At 40.4% G+C, this 19,281-nt stretch overlaps 1 protein-coding gene across 2 annotated transcripts; it reads left to right on the top strand.

The window, feature by feature from the left end:
- Positions 1-1,292: 1,292 nt before the first annotated feature.
- LOC120103741 (CTP synthase-like) lies at positions 1,293-10,605 on the top strand. Of its 2 annotated transcripts, XM_039129159.1 has the most exons (22): positions 1,410-1,519; positions 1,632-1,870; positions 3,030-3,109; positions 3,585-3,671; positions 3,876-3,926; positions 4,026-4,143; positions 4,284-4,340; positions 4,454-4,518; positions 4,633-4,716; positions 4,815-4,865; positions 4,981-5,043; positions 5,178-5,224; positions 5,372-5,441; positions 5,530-5,592; positions 6,952-7,041; positions 7,133-7,171; positions 7,313-7,540; positions 7,643-7,728; positions 7,871-7,919; positions 8,145-8,225; positions 8,323-8,416; positions 10,084-10,605. In XM_039129159.1, exons 2-22 carry the CDS (start codon positions 1,753-1,755, stop codon positions 10,278-10,280), a joined length of 1,818 nt encoding a protein of 605 aa, XP_038985087.1. In that variant the 5' UTR covers positions 1,410-1,519; positions 1,632-1,752; the 3' UTR covers positions 10,281-10,605. The 2 variants fall into 2 exon arrangements, with proteins under 2 accessions (XP_038985086.1, XP_038985087.1); XM_039129158.1 differs by having other exon boundaries at positions 1,293-1,870.
- Positions 10,606-19,281: the final 8,676 nt, after the last annotated feature.

Raw genomic sequence — 19,281 nt, 5'->3', positions numbered from 1 at the left:
ATTATTGATTAATATATGATTTCATAAACAAGTAATTTATGATTCGTAATTGATAAATGAATTATAAATGTCTTAAATACGTACCTAAGGGGATACCATGCCAATATATAGTTGAAGAGGCACCATATCAACTTAAAAAAAAAGTAAATTACAATTTTTTTTTTGAGATTAGGGGTAAATTATACTTACATCCAGTAATTTAAAAAACTGTGCCTACCCCTTGAGATTTATTTTTATTTGATACTTTAATTTGTAATTTAACAGAATGTTAGTTAAACCATTAATCTTAAATGTAACCCTCATGCTATGCCATAAAATTTTTTAAAAATAATCAAAATAATCTTAATTAAGTGACATAACAACCATCTAAGAACATAAGAAAATATGTGTATCCTCTTTTCCACTCAAGAACAATTTTAACCTTTCACATGAGATGAATGTTTCACTAATGCTGTTAATTTAACTAGGTGTAAGTATAGATTTTACAAACTATTAAGTGCAAGTATAACAAACATGAATCTTAGGAAAATTTTTGTAATTCACTCAAAAAAATACTTATTATTTATAAGAAGGCAAAACGGCAGAATTTTTCAAAATAGTATTTTATAGACTAGTCCATGACATATTTCATATTTATATATTAAGCCCTATCATTTCTGTATTTGTATTTTAATTTCTAAAATTTATTAACTTATTATTCATATGTCCCTATTAATTAAATGATAATGGACTATTTCAACTTGTACTCTTTTAGTGGTGTTAACTTCATACTTTTGGATATTTTTGTTTCTGATTGTCATACTTACCTAACTCTTTAACTTATGCTCCCTCCTTCTTTGGTTTCCTATTATTCAATATCTGAGCAAGAGGATGGTGAAATAAGCAAGAAGAGGCTAATCTCAAGCCTTATTGGCTGTCAAGCCAAGTATTTTTTTGCATTTTATGATCCTTTTAACAAAGGTTTGGTGGCGAAAACAGCGAAAGGGTTCGATTATATAATCAGACGACTCTGCAAAGATTTTTATATAGATATAAAGGAGACAGATTAATTCACAGATAAAAAATATATTAGGGATCAATATGCTTAAAAAAATCTTAAAAACATTTATTAATTCTCAAAGCGATCTTATTTTCACACCGCTCACGAAACCCGCTACGCGCACACGTCGCCGTCATCCTTAAAAAGTACAACTGTCATGAGACAACCGGCAATCGCCGGTCGCCACAAATCCCCACAAATCCTATACAGAGGCCGTTATGGTAGTAGACCAGGAAGTAGAAAGGCGTGAAAATAAAACCCAAGGCGACGGAGAGGAGCGGAGGGGGGCCTCGGTCGCCAGGGTTTTTATTTAATGGCCTCCGCTTCCTCCCCCAATCCCCCACAGTCCTCCTCTTCTTCGTACCATTAGTCTCCGCCTTCTCTTTTCCAACGAGGGAGGCGCTCGCTCTCCTCGAAACGGCTCCACGGATATAGAGAGAGAAAGAGAGGGTGGGAGGTCGTCACCGCTCATCCTTTCTTGTACTCGAGCTCCTCTTCTCCTCTGTTTCCATCTCTCTCAATCCCATTAGTATTCTTTTCTCTCTTTCTTTCTTGGATTCTAATCTTCTCCTTTTCTTTCTCTCTTTCCAAGAAGTCATTTTTATTGGAAGATAGTGCGCAAGTTCCAAAGATTTCTTGTTTATTGCGTGGATATACACTCTGAGAGATTGCTTTCCAGATATTTACATAAGACAGGGGAGAAGGAGAGAGGGATGAAGTACGTATTGGTCACAGGGGGTGTGGTTAGTGGGCTGGGGAAAGGGGTGACAGCCAGCAGCATTGGAGTCGTCCTCAAGGCGTGCGGGCTGCGCGTAACCTCCATTAAGATCGGTAATCTTGCTTCCTCTTTTGATCTTTTGGTGTCAGCGACTGTTCTTGTTCTTTTTTATGGTTCCCTTTTCTTGGAACAAGAAAGAAAGATTCTTCTCTTATTTCTTGGGGTTATAGTGTCTTCAGCGAGTACTGATTTTTTTTTTTTTTGTTTCATCTAGATATCCACGAATGTGATTCTTTTGTGTCTCGAAAGGTTTATGTTTTTATCTAGGAATCCGTGAATCATCTTGGTGTTTTGTTGCTTAGTGCATTGCAAGATCGATCGGATCTTTTTTCTTTTTCCGCTTATGTTTAATTTCATGCCATTGGAGCTATTGAAATTATCTGTGCTTTTATGTACTTTAATACGTGTTTTTAATTTCTTTGGCAAAAGAATCATTTTGGTATTTTTGTTAATTAGGGTTTAAAAGATTGGTTTTTTCTTCTACGAGGTTTCATGTCTTTCTTTAGTTTGCCTTTTCTTTATTTCATCCGTGCTTCCAAACGTTTTATTACTATTATTACTATTATTTTTGGGTTAAAGTGGCGCTACAAAACCCTAATGAGTCCCACGGCTTTGTCTTACTTTGGGTACTTCCCCTTTAATCTCAAACTGTGGCAATTCATTGTAGCAAAACATTTTAGCTTTGCAAATTCCCTGTTCGCAAACTCGTTGCTTTCTTGAAGAAAATTTTAGAGTTTTTCAGTTACATGCGCTCCTCTTTATCTTGAACAAAATTAGTTCAAGCTGAAGCAAAGTACGGAAAGTGGAGATAGTGGAGCAAAATTAGAGCGGTTTATTTCCCCCCCTTTTATCATTTTAGTATGTTAAATTGCTTCTGGGAGAGATTGTGGAGAAGTGGACGGCACCTGCCATGTGGTCAATGCTGGGGCATGGGGACCACCATTTTTATCCTTATATGCTCATCTTGGCTCCAGTGAAAGAGAAGGGGGATTGAACTCATCTCAGAGATGGCCAGTTTTTGATTAATTCATATATTTCTCTTCCAATCACTTCCGCCCACAGTTTTATTGTTTCTTCCGTTCATAGCTTTGGGTTTTTGGAATTTAATTTTATTTCAATAATGTCGTCTCTACCCCTGTCCGGTAAATGTTTCTGTTACCGTGATTTGCTAGCTGAATGGGTGACACATGATTTTATTACTGACATTTGCAGATCCATATCTGAACACAGATGCTGGAACAATGTCCCCATTTGAGCATGGGGAGGTGTTCGTTTTAGATGATGGAGGGGAGGTAAGGAAGTTCCTTAGATTGTATTTGTTTTGGGCCTGTGCACTATTAGGGGTTTCTGAATATTGGCATCATTCTTGATTGCCCTGTCCGATTGTTTTAGTGTTTAGTTAAGTTCATCTGGTGATATGACGTATGATTTTTTTTGGCTGGCATAACCATGATCGATCATTTTGTTAGCTACACTTCTAAAATATCTAATAACAATTTATATCTTTAAGTTTGAAAGCTGTGGTTGAAACATACCGTTCGAGTATGCAAATTTTTTTCCATTTTGACTGTCTTGTGGTTCCTTAAACCTAACTTTGTTCTTTTGGCATGTTCATTTGATGTAAAACAATTCATGTGAATCTCTATTCCATTTGCTATTATCCTTCTGCTTGGTCTGGAAAAATTACCGAAATAGAACTTGTTACCTTTATAAGTTTGTTTATCAGCTAAGTGAAATTATGGAGCCTTACATGTGTTAGTTTTTTAGGTGGATCTGGACCTTGGAAACTATGAGCGGTTTTTGGATGTTAAATTAACTCGTGACAACAACATAACGACTGGGAAAATTTATCAGGTATTGAAGTTTTCAGCTCTGCTTCTTGAACTTGTATGAAAAAATCTCGGTCAATTACTTCAGATATTTGGTCTTACCAGAAGATATCAAGGTTAAAATTAGCTTAAAGCATTTGTATATTCAGAATTCTCCAGTCTGGTGCAATTTTACTTTGCTCGCACATTTTCTTGAAGTCTCTCAGCTATTTCTTTGTGCTTTGTGTAGTTTGTCATCGACAAGGAGAGAAGGGGAGATTATCTTGGGAAAACAGTTCAGGTTTGTCTTAATTGTTAGCTATATTATCCTGCTTTTATGTCTATTGGATAATTGAGGTAGTATCCTTCTCCTGATTACTTCTTACTGGCTCCTGTAAAGGTTGTGCCCCACATTACTGACGCCATACAAGAGTGGATTGAACGTGTGGCTATGATACCCGTTGATGGCCAAGAGGGGCCGGCTGATGTTTGTGTCATAGAATTGGGTGGAACTATAGGTACCTTATTTGTTATTTTTAAAGAGAGCTGCTTAATTTGTTTCTTTCCATGTTGAAATATTTTGCTATCCATTCAATAGTCAAATAGGTGTGCTACAGAGATCACCATTGGCATAATAACAATAACATTCTTGATGCAGGGGATATTGAGTCGATGCCATTTATTGAAGCTTTGGGTCAATTTTCTTACCATGTAGGTGAGGTGATTATGCCCGCACACTGAGTTTTTTTTTTTAAAAAAATTAAATATCGACTTGCTTTGAGATTCTATCACAGAGTGACTTTTTTGTCCTCGTGGTTCTTTGTTCAGGGCCTGGCAACTTTTGCCTAGTTCATGTCAGTCTTGTGCCAGTTATAAACGTAGTAGGTGAACAGGTATGTAATTCAAATTTCTAACTCGATATTCACCCTATGGAAATGTTTCTTGAATGAACCATTCTCTAAGAATCAGTAGAGAGATTGTGATTAAACCTATTTTTCTACATGTAGAAAACTAAGCCCACTCAGCATAGTGTTAGGGGGCTCAGAGGACTTGGATTGACTCCAAATATTCTAGCTTGTCGTAGTGCGAAGGTCCCACCCTAACTTTCTTTTTCTATGTACCTATGATTTTCAATATTTTTGTGGTGCTATTGGTGGTTTCTGATCAATGGATTGAACTTTTCTTGCAGCCACTTGTTGAAAACGTGAAGGAAAAATTGTCAAAAGTTTGTCATGTTCCGGTATCTTAGTCCAACAAGATGATTGTTAATGTGCCATATTAGTGGGTCATATATGAGGGCAATCTTATTAGTTAAACCATGTCTGTTCCTAAATCATGTAAAATTCATGTTGCAGGCAGCGAATATAGTTACCCTCTATGATGTTGCAAACATTTGGCGCATTCCTTTGCTTTTAAGGGTAGGTGATATTTGCTTTCTTTTTAAATTGTTTTTCTACTGCTGAAATTATTGTTTTTTACCCATTCGAGCTGCGTATGGGCAGTCGTTGCAAAGTCAATTTAATCAATCATATCGTTCTGTTGTTTTTGTTAGGACCAGAAGGCACATGAAGCTATTTTAAGAAGATTGGACCTTTTAGGGTTTGTCTGTTAACTACAGCTATCCATCCATTTTAAGAAATCATATAATCTTGCACTTTGCACATATTAATATATATTACTGTAGGTACGGTTACTTCTTTTTTTTTTTTTGTTGCCGCACAACAATTTTGTCTCCATTCTATTCAGTGTCGCTGGGGAGCCCAAGTTGGATGAGTGGGTGTCCAGGGCTGAAATCTGTGACACATTGCATGAACCTGTGGGTTTCAAGCACTTGACTTATTTTTAGGGCCCGGACTGTATATAACTGCTGATTGCATTATATTGATGCTTTTTCTGACCTACAGGTCAGAATTGCTATGGTTGGAAAATATACTGGTCTTCCTGATTCTTATCTTTCAGTATTGAAGGTAAGTTTCTTCTCAGCTGTCCCTCTGTGGACAGTTTCTTCATTCATTTCCTTTTTCTGTAGGTTTCTATTTGCATTAAGAATATGCACTCGTCACGTTGGTTCTGTTACAGTTGTCCAGATGTGGCATGCAGCCCAGTACCCTTTCTATTCCACCCCTACCTTATAACAATCACTATAGTGCTATAAAAACACTCTTGGGCAACTGTTTTCTTGTCCATTTCTTGTGGTTTAAAATTTTTATTCTTTTCTTCAATATATCATGTTTTTCTTAATAGATATGTTTTTAGGTTTTGCACATTGTTTTTGAGACAGTCTATGCGGCTGCATATGCAGCACCTGACCGCCCTTCATAGGGTTTAGGCTGCCTTTCCATGTGGATAGGCTGCTTTGTAGGTGCAAAAGTGGCTACCAAAAGTGTAAGCCCCACATATGTTTCCCTCTGCCTCCCTTTTATAACCTTTTCTCATTTTTCCCTAATCCTTCACTGTTTCATCTCCTATTTTCTATTTTATCTATTATTATGGATAATAAATTTTTAGATATTTTTTAAATGCAAACCACCTGCGTAAGTGGCCATGCCACTTTGACATTACAAATTATCTTGACCAACTGCATGCCATGGAAATTTTGAAATCTTGAATTTGGACAGAAAATGTTTTAAGTAGAAAACTGTTGATATTTCTGTCGGCCTTTCATCGCACGATTCAAATACTATAATATTCTGCATTACCCAATATTAATGACCGTATGTTTCAAATGGCGCAATATGCCTTTAATGCTGTCTTTTGATCGCTTCTATATTTTTTTTAAAAAAAGAAAAAAATCTAGTTTGATGCATTATACTTAGAAATCAAAATTTGGAATTTTCCTGTGTCTTTTCTTTTCTTTTCTTTTCTGTGGCGGTGGCAGTGGAAGCAGAAAGTAACAGAATACCTCCTATTGGGGCTTTGTATTATCTCATGCAAGGTTGTTAAGATGCCATCTTTTGGCTTTTTTATGTGAAAAACTAGATTTTCTGCATAAAAGATGGGGTTGGCAGTCAAGCATAAGAGTGCTTGGTCCCTTGATAACACATCTTTACTAAAAGATGCGCTACACTGCTTGCAAGGAGTTAATATGCTACTTTTTTTTAATTTGGTACCAACCATTAAATTTTGGGTGCAAATGTGATACGTAAAAGTCTGAGCTTTGAACACTACGTCGCTACGTGATGCTGCTATTGGAGTTTCAATTTGTGTTGCATTTTGTGATGGTTCTGTATGTACTTAAATGATGGATATGATGTTCTCAGATGATGTGATTTTGCAACTCGTACCTATAGCTTCCATCAGTCCTTTTGATTGTAACCTGTTTCCAGGCTCTTTTGCATGCTTCTATTGCTTGTTATCGGAAACTTGTAGTTGATTGGGTTCCTGCTAGCGACCTTGAAGATACAACTGAGAAAGAGGTTTATTGCTTTATTCAGTCTTTATACCCTTAGATTTTTATCTTTATCAACTTATAATATTGGAAACGTTTTTCCTATTTATTGTGTATAGGCACCTAATCTTTATGAGAAGGCATGGAGTCTTTTGAAGGTGAGCGGCTCCTTTGCCTATGGCTCTAGTGTTTTTATAGCCAAACCAGAATTCTAATGCTATATTTCTAGTTCCTATTTCATTGTGCTTTATTATTTTGTATGTTTCTCTTGCAGTCGTCTAAATAGTATTTCATATCAGGGTGCAGATGGCATACTAGTTCCAGGTGGCTTTGGGGACAGGGGAGTGCAAGGGAAAATTCTTGCAGCAAAATATGCCCGAGAAAATAATATTCCGTTTCTTGGCATATGCCTTGGAATGCAAATTGCTGTTATTGAGTTTGCACGTTCTGTTCTCAACATGCAGGATGCGAACAGCACAGAGTTTGACCCAGACACAACAAGTCCATGTGTCATTTTTATGCCAGAGGTCAACTTGGTTACTATCTTCAAGATCACACTTTCATATTTTAAAATGCATTTGATCATGAAAAATCTTTCTATATCATGATCTGGGAGTTGACATTTACAGGGTTCAAAAACTCACATGGGGGGAACAATGCGACTTGGATCAAGGACGACATTTTTCCATGTCACCGACTGCAAATCTGCAAAATTGTAAGGACTGAGACATCCCTTGACAAACCTTGCCTGTTTTTATGATGCATGTTTGGGCAGGTGGAGTTAATCCCTCTGCTTCTGTAAGGGAAAGAAGATAAAACAGAGAACTTGATTTGTATTTTTTTCCTTTCTCTGGTAGGTACGGCAATGTGAATTATGTTGATGAACGGCATCGACATAGATATGAGGTCTGTTTTATGACATTGCTTTGTGTAGCATTATATTGATTTTGTAATTACATGATTGTCTGGTATATATTTGTTGTATCTGTTGACTTCTATTCTAGTATTAAGAGAGGTTATATTTCTCTTTCATGCTGAACATTTTTTTTTTAGTATCACCGCCATATATTGGAGCATTGGGATTTTATATTGTCAATTTACATATCTATACATATTTATATTCTAATCCAGGTAAACCCTGATATGATCATGGAACTTGAAAGAGCTGGTCTTGAATTTGTAGGTAAAGATGAAACTGGAAGACGAATGGAGGTATGCATGTGAAACTGTGCAATTGATTTTCTTCCTACTTCTGTGGATGCCTTTTGCATTGCTGATGGATTTCGTTTGATCATTTTGATTCTTGCAGATTCTTGAGCTGCCTTTGCACCCATATTTTGTTGGAGTGCAATTTCATCCAGAGTTCAAGTCACGACCTGGAAAACCTTCAGCTCCATTTTTAGGTATCGTGTCACTTTTTCTGGCGCCCTCAAGTGATGAGATACAATGATCTCGGTCTAATTTATTTTCATCATTGATAACCAAAAAACATGCTAGGTTCCTTTTTATTGGAGCCAACTTATTTACTTACCTATTTATTTCCACATTTAAAACTCCTCTTTTACCTCTTTTAAGGTCAAGCATCCGTAAGATGCCTGTTCTCTTGATTCTCTGTGATTTCGTTTCTTTGGGAAAATATTAACAGTCTCATTTTCCTTGACTTAAAACAGCAGTGGTAACTCGAAAACATTTTAGCTCTCTGGGTACCTAAAAACCTAAACCTGGCACACAAGCAGTTATTTAGGTTGATATGAAATTACAATGCTGCATAATTTCAATCTTTACTGATGTACATGTATCGACAATTGGGGTTGTTTTCTTTACATTTTAAATGTGGGTAGATTAAGTTTTTTTTTTTTCTGAGCTAAATGTGGGTAGATTAATCAACAAATCAATGCCATGAAAAAAAGGATTCACATTCCTGCATGTGTTTGTCTAATATATAACACTGCTCCTCCCTTTCTTATATTTTTTGACTTGCTTTCGCAAGCTATTTGCAAGCTGATTCCACTATTGAGGATGGTACATGATTGACACCCAAGGTATATGCATTAGTATATCCCTAATTTCCTGCAGTAGAGGTTCTACATGTAGTTAGGACTCTTCTTGGCAGTTTATGATTCTTGGACAAAGACCTTGAAAAATTAATCCCAATCTGAGTGCAACATATTCTTCTATTTGATTGCTATTTTATATATGCTTTATTTTCCATCATGGGTATATTGAATTTTTTGTTACTTGTTTATCGTATGTAATGTTTCTACTAGGACAAATATCAGTATGTAGATAAGCAAACAGTGCGTGCACTTGAATTCTCTTTTTTGTGGTTGAGAGAATCCGACGCCTTGCACCTATTTTTGATGCTAAGACATAATCTGTGTGTAGCATGAACAAATAGAATGGTTTGTCGAAACTTATTAGTTATAATTTACAGTAGTGATGTAAACTCTGGTATTTGAGTGTGCTAAAACTAGCATCGTTGAACCAGATAATCAATGTAATTTCTTTTCCGTATATTTATAAAATTGACGTTTTAAGAATTTCTTTTGTATTGCAATGATGATGTGTAATGTGTATGGATGAGTACTCAATTCGAGATCTGTGAGTCTGGCCATGTCAAAAGTCACTTTGTTCCCTGGCTCTACTGATCATCTTTATGTCCATTGCTATCTTGTATGGTGTGCGCATTGTTAATAGCTGTTGCATACAAGGATTTTGGATTTTGCTGTATTTTGTTACGAGTCTCAAGAGACTTGACATTTTTATGTGCATTGCGAAAAATATTATGGGACTACTGGAGCATTTTGAGTAATGTGCTCGCATAACATAAATTGATGTACCAAGCTGTCGTTGACAGATATTGGACTTAACCTGTCCTGTATGTGTTGTGGCAGTCATTTGTATTTTATTTTTCCATTTGCATGCTTGTATTTGCTTTTGCATATCTGGTTCAAACTTTGGAGGTCCATGGTTTATTTACACCCAAAAGAAATGGGACATTGTAGGATGCCCTCGTTTACTTTCATTTACAGTCCCTGCCTGACAAGCATGCATTTTCGCTCTTTAATAGGCCTTATAGCAGCCTCATGCGGGCAATTGGATGCCTTGCTGCAAGGTACCACCCATTCTAGCCAGCTACCTACCAAAAATACTCCAAGCAATCCTGTTTCAAAGCTGAATGCCTGCCAAGTTGGGATTACCAAGAAGCCTGCAAAAAGCTTATTAGATGGAAGCTTCCACTCCAATGGTAATGGCATGCATGTCTAACAAAACACTTGGTGTGGTTTTAGGACCTGTTTTGTTGTTGGAGTTCGGGTTGCCAGTTTTATCGTTTGATTTGGCCTGTACAGTCAGTTGAGAAGGAAAACATTTTTGTACCTCTAGGGTCTGTTGCAGCTGTGGAGCTTGTTCCAAGGTTTTAACGAGGAACGGCCTATATGTATTTTTGGCTGGGTTGAATAGTGTTGGACAGTAATAGTGCATATTTTTCTTTCCCTGATATATGAAAATGACTTCGTTCTTGAACAGTACTTTTTTGAGCCGAGCAAATGAAGGCTTGGTTTTGGCTTCATTCGGCACTGAGAGTATGGCATAGAGTATCATCCGGCACCAAGACTGTAGCTTTCCAGAGTAAAGTTGGTGTTTGACTGTTGTCAATATTCCTTTATGGATGAACTGATTGTGGCATGTCATTGTGGAGAATGTGTTTGTCTTATGTTCGTTATCTATTTTTCTTTGGCCATATCTGTTCATTGTAACTTACCAAGAAGATAGTATACATACAAGCTGCAATGGCATAAGGCTGATATCAAGTCGCCCAAGCCTTGAGGTTCACTTCTGTGCGATGCAGCCATCAGAACCTGGGTTTCTTTTTAAAATTAGAAGACCTGGGGTGAAGAGCTTCAGAGCTACTTCCTGGTTGGAAAGGAGTTGGCGGAGGGAAAGGAATATCAGGGCATAATGAACCACAAAAAATGTTTATTGGAAATTGAACTCTTTTTTTTTTTTTGGTTTTATTTGTACATCGGCTGCTCACACTGATCTCGCATGAGTACAGCCAGCTACATCACTAGCAAGAAGGCTACATAAAGGAGGAGCAGAGGTCTGCTAGGTCCAAAGAAATTCTTCAGAATGATGAGCAACAAATGAGACGACCCAATCAGTAGCTTTGTTTGCCTCCCAAAATACATGCCTGACCTGGAAAGCATGACACTCTGTTATGTGTCGCCTAGGAGGGGGTGCTCTGCCTTCCCCCGCCCCTCCTCCAGTAATGCGCTCAATTAATGAGGTTGAGTCTCCCTCCAAGATGATAGACCTAGCCTCTAACATATGTCTCGCATAGGAGAGTCCCTCCCATGCTGCCCTAAGCTCTATCCCAAATGCTAAAACCTCGAAGGAACGACGCTCCCTACAGCAATCAACCTCGAGCCCTGGTCCTTAATCACAAATGCCACTCTAGCACTATCACCACTAGCGGACAGACTCCCATCAAAATTCATCTTAAGATGGTTAGGGGATGGGGGTTTCAAGTAACAAGGACAAACCTGGGCACTGTGATAGCGAAGAGGGGGTCCCAGATATGCCTAGCCATCTTAGATGAATCAGACCCGACAGTCTCAATAACTTTCACAACCTGATGGAGAGCCCATTCCACAACAGACCTCAGGGGTGCCCTCCTGTCCTTGAATACTGTCATTTCTGTCCAACCAAATGTGATAAGCCAAGTAGACAATAGCAATACCTCACTCTGCAGTGCTCGGGGATTGTATGGCAGACCTCACATGCCGTAGAAAGTCCCCAGCTGCCACATCGATCCTCGGTAGGGGAAACAATGCCCTCCTCCTAACATGTGCTGCCCGTGAGCACTCAAACAAAACATGACTGACAATCTCCACCGAATTCGGACAGTCCACACATATCAAAAAAATTCTGACTCCCCTCCTAGCCAGCATGCTCCTGGTCAGCAGGCAGTCCTAGACCATCTTCTAGGTAAACAATGCCACTTAGGGGTGAACTCGCATCTTTTAGTCCAGCTGCCATCACATCGCCTAGATGCCTCACCACCCATCACTGCCTGTAAGTCAACTAAGTGCACCCTCGCTGTCCCGATTGCCACCCAAACCTGTCTATCTGATGCTCCCTAAGGTAGCGGGATGGCAAGTAACCTCTCAGCTAATTGCACCCCGAAAGTCTTCCTAATCAAAACCTTGTCCCATCAACCCTCATCGGAGACAGTTAGTTCACTAACACTGAGTTCGGCCAGCCTCGCCGAGTCGACCATTGTCGGCATCCGGCAAAGCGGTTGCTTCGCCACCTACCTATCCTCCAGGACATCAATGGACTGCTCATCACCAATCATTCACCTGATCGTTGGTAACACTGACGGGGCGAAGAAACAGATCTCCCTCCAAATGAAGGAACAGTGATGCCAGGCCTGGAGCTTCGCCCCCATCAAGTATGCTCCATACTTGGCCCTCAATAAGGTACTCCATAGACTGTCCTGCTCCATAATAAATCTAGCGGCGCATCTCGCAACTAGAACCTCTCCCTCGCCAACAATGACCGAACCCCCAATCTTTCCTGTCTGAGTGTTTGATAGACTACCTCCCACGCCACCAGATGAATGCTTCTCCTGCCTTCCTGCCTACCTCACATGAAGTTCCTGAACAACTGCTTCAAAGACCTCAGTAGTGATAGCAGAATAGGTGTGTTTGCCAACAAATATACTAGTATCGAGCTCAATACCGCTTGCACCAAGATGATCCACCCCATCATAGAAAGAGCGTCTATCTGCCATCCCTCCAATCTACATCTGATACTTAGCTCAACATCGGAGCAATCACTACGCCGAAGATGTCGGCCAGTGATAGGAACCCCAAGATATCTTATTGTGCCTCCTGCTCGCTCACCTCTAGGATCTCTTTAATAGAGGCCTTAATCTGCGGCTGGATCCTTGGGCTAAAATAAATGGCAGACTTGGCCCTATTCACCAGCTGACCAAAGGTAAAAAAGTAACCATCCAGAATATTCCGGATCACCCTCGCCACCCACTGAGTTGCTCGAACCAGCAGTAAACAGTCATCGACAAATAATAGGTGCGAGATCTGACATGACTCCGCTACTGGTCTATACACCTCTACGATCTGATGCTCCGCCGCACATCGTAGTCCCCTGGATAATGCATCAGAATATAGAATGAAGAGTAAGGAGGACAACGGACAACCCTACTGGAGACCTGTCGCCGACTCGAAGAACTGTGTGGGTGAGACATTCACCAGAATGGTGAAGAAAACTGAACTCTTTATATATCGGTTTTGGTGCTCCGGCTTTTTCTGGGAATTGTCTGAAATTTATCAATATTACACATTAGAAATCCCCCCCAAAAGGAAATGTCTTAATGTTATCCAATAACTTTCGAGTTTCATCTTTTGTGTCTCCCCTGGTTTATGTAGGATATGCTTGAAAATTCTAAAATAGTAATAAGACTTCGGTGTGGAAAAATTGTATCCAGCAATCATACTGCCTTATGAATGTGCCATGGTGGCGTGTTGTGTAATATAACTATGTTTTTATCTTGTAATTTGTGAGATCTGCTCTGGCTCTCATAGGTCGTAATGTTGTTAGCTACTAGTGTAGAACCCATTGACACTAAAGGAAAATTATTATTTAAACTTTTGCTTTAATTTAATTATTCTTTGATTTCCAAGTCAAACAGTGAGAATTGTCGACATGTATGTGATAATTATCACAAGACTACTTGCAACAAAGAAGAACTAGTTGCAACTTTCATAAGAAGTATAGATTCAAGTAATATTGCGGATGCATATTGACTAGATCATGACCTGTTACAAGGTGTCGACGCTAAGTCAACAGGAAGAATGTATTAGAATATAGACAAAGTAGTACTTGGCTTTGGCTGATGCTGAGGTGCTCTTACTCTAGAAAGCTCCACTGAAGAAATAGAGTAGCAATGAAAAAAGAAGCAGCAGCATGCTAGCCCTTCCTAAAGCAACAGTTGATGCTGGATAAAACCATACTAAGAGTTGAAATATTTGGGGAGGAGGAGAAAAATAGAAAAAAAAAAGAATTGTATTTCTGCCTGTCTATTACAATGTACAGGAGCAGCCTTTATATAATACTAGGAGGTTGACGAAGTTTGGTAAGGCCGACTAAGTTTGGCACAGTCAATCACAAATCAATCAAGGTAAAATTTGGTAAGGTCGATTAAGTTTGGCACAGTCAATCACAAATCAATCAAGGTAAAATTTGGTAAGGTCGATCAATCAATCAATGGATTCTAACATCCCCCATCAAACTCAAGGTAGTAAAGTAGATACCAACTTGAGTTTGAAAACAAGAGATCGAAAGATGTCAGGAGGATGAGCTTTGGTGAAGACGTCTGCAGCGTGGACAGTCTCAGAGAGAAGGCAATCGAAAAACTGATGTACTAGATGAAGAGTAGTAGGAGCTGCTGGGGTTTGGAGCGAGATCGCGCATGCTAAGTTTACCTTCGCCAAGCTTCTGATAGTACGGTTTGACGCGCTGCTGCTGGAGTTTGGAGCGAGACCGCGCCTGCCAAGTTTACCCGCCAAGCTTCTGACGGTACGGTTTGACGCGCTGAGTTTTGGTGAAAGAGTGAAACTGTGCCTGCCAAGTTTACCCACTAAGCTTCTGACAATACGATTTGGCGCGCTGCTATTGGAGCTTAGAACAAGACTGTGCCTGCCAAGTTTACTAGCAAAGCTTCTAATGGTACGGTTTGGCGCGCTGCTGCTGGGTTTGGAGCGAGACTGTGCCTGCCAAGTTTACCCGCCAAACTTCTGACGGTATAGTTTAGTGCGTGTTGCCGCTGCCTTCATGGAGAAACAAAAAAAAACCTAGCGAGAAAAACAGTTGTGTTTTCGGTTTGGGAGAGTGAACACCCAAACCCTCTTAGCCTCTCACGTGAAGCACTCGGGAAGAAACACAGTAAAACAAAATAATGAAAAAATAGCAAAAAATAATTAAAGAGAAAAAGAATAAAGAAAGAAGGTTATGATTTTATCATGATCTCAATGAGGAAAAGGGACTTTGAAAGCTGCCGAGGCCGGAGCCCTGGCTACCCCCCCCCCCCCCCCCCCCCAAATGAGGCTAAAGAAATAGAGGATCTACAAGCGATGGTGACTACAGAAAAAGGTGAAAGAGAGGATGGCAACAGGTTATGTGATCGGTGGTTCTGATACCAAGTTGAAATATTTGAAAAAAAGAAGAAAAATAAGAAAATAAGAAAAAAAATGTATTTTTGCATGTCTATTTCAATGTACAGGAGCAGCATTTATATAGACTAGGAGGCTGACGAAGTTTGGTGGTCCGATTAGTTTAGCACAATCAATTACAAATCAATCAAAGTGAAGTTTGATAAGATTGACTAAATTTGGCATAATTAATTAATCAATGAATTCTAACACTAAGCAAGGTGGTATGGGACATTGCTACTGCTACTGATTCCGTGGTGCATCTGGTCCATATGGAACAACCGTACGTGTGTTCAGACTAAAGGCGCTACAGTTGACTTGGGCTGCGCGCTGGACTTTGGCTTCCAATTGGGTGTTGACTCCATGGGGTAAAAAAAACTCCTCTTCCTTGTGTTTTCAGAATCCTCTTCATTCCAAATAAATGAATCATTGATATATATATATATATATATATATATATATATGAGTATTTTAGAATTTAGATGGTTGGGATTTGTTGAATTGGATTCAAAGGTTCATATCACTTTTGGTTTAGATGGCTGGGATGTGTTGGATTAGATTAAGGTCAATAAATGTAAGTGTGGATAGAGGCTATGCCTTTTAACAGAATAGGTGCTATTTGTTTGTTCCCTTATTTGCTGCCCAAGCACGCAATATACCCCGATGGTGATCGGTGGTCGCCCTTCTCGCATACAAGATGCAGGCGAAGTCTTGGATGGCCCAAGTAGCCGTCGCCTTGGCTTTTGGAATTGCTTGGGAGGACAGATAATGATATACCAACGGGTGCGAGTTCAAGCCTTCACAAGTGGCCGACCAACCGCTAGAACCTTTTCCACCCTTGCAAGGTCCTTAAATCCCATCAAAAGCCTACATCTTCTTTAATTCCTTTTGGCTTCCAAGGGCACACAAGAACATGAAGGTGGGCAGTGGGCTTATTCATTAGAGGCAGGGCCGGCTCGAGCCTTTGGCCACTAAGGCGGTCGCCTAAGGTCCTCGGCCCAAGAAAGGCCCCACTCTGCCCAGTGCCTATGAGTCCATCTCACTGCTGCACAGTTTTCACATCTGAAAGCTAGCAGGACAGTGAGCTACCGCCTGGCTACGCCGCTACAGTGCGTTTCCGACGACAGACAGGCTACGGGTTATAGATGATTGAGGTGAGGTAACAGATAGGTGGCGCCTACGAACCTGTGGTAATTGACAAACAACGGATATTTCTTCCCTCCTTCTCTGCCCGTGCTTTTCTTTTTTGCTGAACATTCTCGACTTCTTCAGTTCTCCTCTCCTCCCATACGCCGGTGCTTCTTCAATTCTTCGACCCTTTCCTTTTCGGCTCGACCATCGACGGCTTCTCAAATCTTCAATTTTTAGGCCGCCTCTCCTTCGGAGTCCGAACCTCCTCTCTAGCTCTCTAGGAGGCCTTCTTGAGCGGCGGCTACGGCATAGAGACACGGTTTTTACTCCTTTAGTGTCAGAGAGATTGATGCGGTTTCTGCTCTCCTTCGTTCTTCCCTCCCTTCTCTTCATTTAGGTGTTTGAATCTTTATGCTTGATAAAGTTTTTGCAATACGAGCAGACTCTCTGTCTCAAGATTCCTCTGTTATGAAAAGTTCTTGATTTTTTTATTTGGTTGCTGGTGATATTCTTTTGGTCGGTTCCTCAAGATTCCATCTGTTGTTTTATCCTCTGTTCCCTCTCATCGGTTCCTCAAGTTCTTGATTTTTTTTTATCCTCTGCTATTTTTCTTCTTTGTCGTGGGTCCCTTCAACCTGTCAATGAAATTATTGTAGCGTTGCTTCGGCCATTGTTTAATGTATAAATTATTATACTCCTTCTGTATCTTCGACTTTAAAATTGAGGTTGAGTGGGCAAACATCCCCTGATTTTAGTGCAAGATAGAATAAGGCGTGACCTGGATTGTTTAATCTATAAAGGAGCCTTTTTCCAGCTGGTGTCTGTTTTAATTGGTAAAACTTTTGTCTTATTTGTAGTTCATGAATATTTACCTCTTCCTCGTGAGCACCTATTTCCCTTTTTCACAATCACCTTGTGTCATTCCGTCACTAGTGTCTTTTTGTGTCATTCTAGCTCTATAATAATTCTCATTTATATGCACCGTGTTCTGTTTTCTGTCCTGTTTGTGGTTGTGAAGATCCGAACTGAAGTCGGCAAGGAGTGCCGACTTCAGTTGGTTCATCGTGGTCGTCCCCACGACGACCACGCCGGCCGAACGGCCAGCGGGATCTCCGCACACCCCCCCCCTCTTCCCTCTCCCTCTCTCTCTCTCTCTCTCTCTCTCTCCCTTTCTCTCTTCTCTGAGAACCCCAATCCTTTCCCATTTCATTTTTTTTCCTCCTCATTTTTTCCCTCTTCTAGAGACGGTCGCCGGAGCCGTAGTCGCCGCCGGAGCCGCCAACGCCGCCGGGGATCCATCGTCGACGACCGGAGGTGAGGAAGACAACCATCTATTTTTTTTTTTTATGGATTTAAAAGGGAAAAGAAAAAGGGATGTCAACCGGCTTTATTTCCCTGTTTTCGGGAATTTTTTTTTTGTGGGATTCGGCCGGCCGATGGTGGCCGGCCGAGGTCAATCCGGCCGAAATGGGTTCGGCCGGAGGTGGGTGAACGGGGGCCGGACTTCCAGCCCCGGTCTCCCTCTCTTTCCTCCCTTTTCTTCCTCTCTCTCTCTCCTTCTTCTCTTCTTCTTCCCTTCCGTCGCCTGTGACCGTGGGGAGACCGACGGCGGCTGGCCGAGCGCCGCCGCCGAGGGCCACGGTCGACCGCCGAGGGCCGACCGGAACCACCAGCCACCCCCCCTTCTTCCTTTTCCTTTCTTCTTCTTCTTCTTCTTCTTCTTCTCTTCCTTCTTCTTCTTCTTCATTCGGCCTGGGTGTTTTTCCTTGCTTTGAAATGTGTGCCTTAATGGTGAACCAGACTTTGAACCGGGTCTAAACTGTGAACCGGTTCCACCTATTCCGTGAATGGGTTCTGATTAGGGTCTGAATCTGAGTCAAGAATTTGGGTTGGGGAATCTGGGTTGGGCTGAGTTGGGCCTGATTGGATCTGTGGGCTGGTTTGGGTTGGGCCCGAAATCTGATCTGAACCTGTTATCCGGTTTGGTTCAATTGGGCCTAATCTGTTTTGGGCCACAATTGACTTGGGTTTAAAGGATTCTGATTTTAGGGTATATGTTTGATTTTGGGGGCCCATTCTTGGATTTATGAGCTTAGGAGTTTAAGGGGTTGAAATTAGTTTAAATTATGCTTCTTAATTAATTAAATAATTAATATTTATGTTTAATCAGGGGTTCGTGATATCTGTGGCAGGGATTTTTAAGCGATCCCAGGTAGGTGACCGTTGCTTTAAAGTAGAATTTTAACATGTATCTTGCATATGTTGATTTATTAATTTATTATTGGCAATATGTGTTAGAATTAGAATTAAATATTTAATTTCATAAATTATTATGTGCTTTACTGTTGGGAGTATGATTATGACTTTGATTTGGAAAGTTGATTTATTGATTTTTAAAATCCGCGTGACTATAGTCTAGGCCCCGCCAATGGGATGATACGTTGGCCCTGTCGACTTGTACTGAGGAACTAGTTCCGACACCGCGACCACCGGTGATAGAATAGTGGCGGCACAGGGGTGCGTTTTGCTCTTCGGAGCGGCTCAGTGGAGCGTGAGTTTGGCACCAGGGGGTGCGGCACAGTGGTGCGTTGGCTCAGTGGAGCGGCTCTTCGGAGAGTTGTATTGGCACTTCGGTGTAACCATGCCACTGGGTGATGTGGCCGTAGTCATGCGGTTGAGATATTTTGAGTCTCGGATCGGGTTTACAGATTATTGTGTGGATTTTTGGATTTATGAGTTTAGCTGCTTTTATATGCATTATGACATGTTATATGATGACTTTATTGCATGATGTCGCCTACTGAGCTGTTAGTTCACTCCTATTATTTATATTTTTGCAGGTGATGATATATGATTATAGGGATTACGGGATGGAGTGGTCATGATGTAGTTAGCTAGTGGAT

The sequence above is a fragment of the Phoenix dactylifera genome, chromosome 8 (genome assembly GCF_009389715.1).
Source record: "Phoenix dactylifera cultivar Barhee BC4 chromosome 8, palm_55x_up_171113_PBpolish2nd_filt_p, whole genome shotgun sequence".
In the NCBI taxonomy this organism is placed as follows: domain Eukaryota; kingdom Viridiplantae; phylum Streptophyta; class Magnoliopsida; order Arecales; family Arecaceae; genus Phoenix; species Phoenix dactylifera.
The sequence above is the reverse complement of the archived record's forward strand: the minus strand, read 5'-3'. Positions and strand labels throughout refer to the sequence as shown.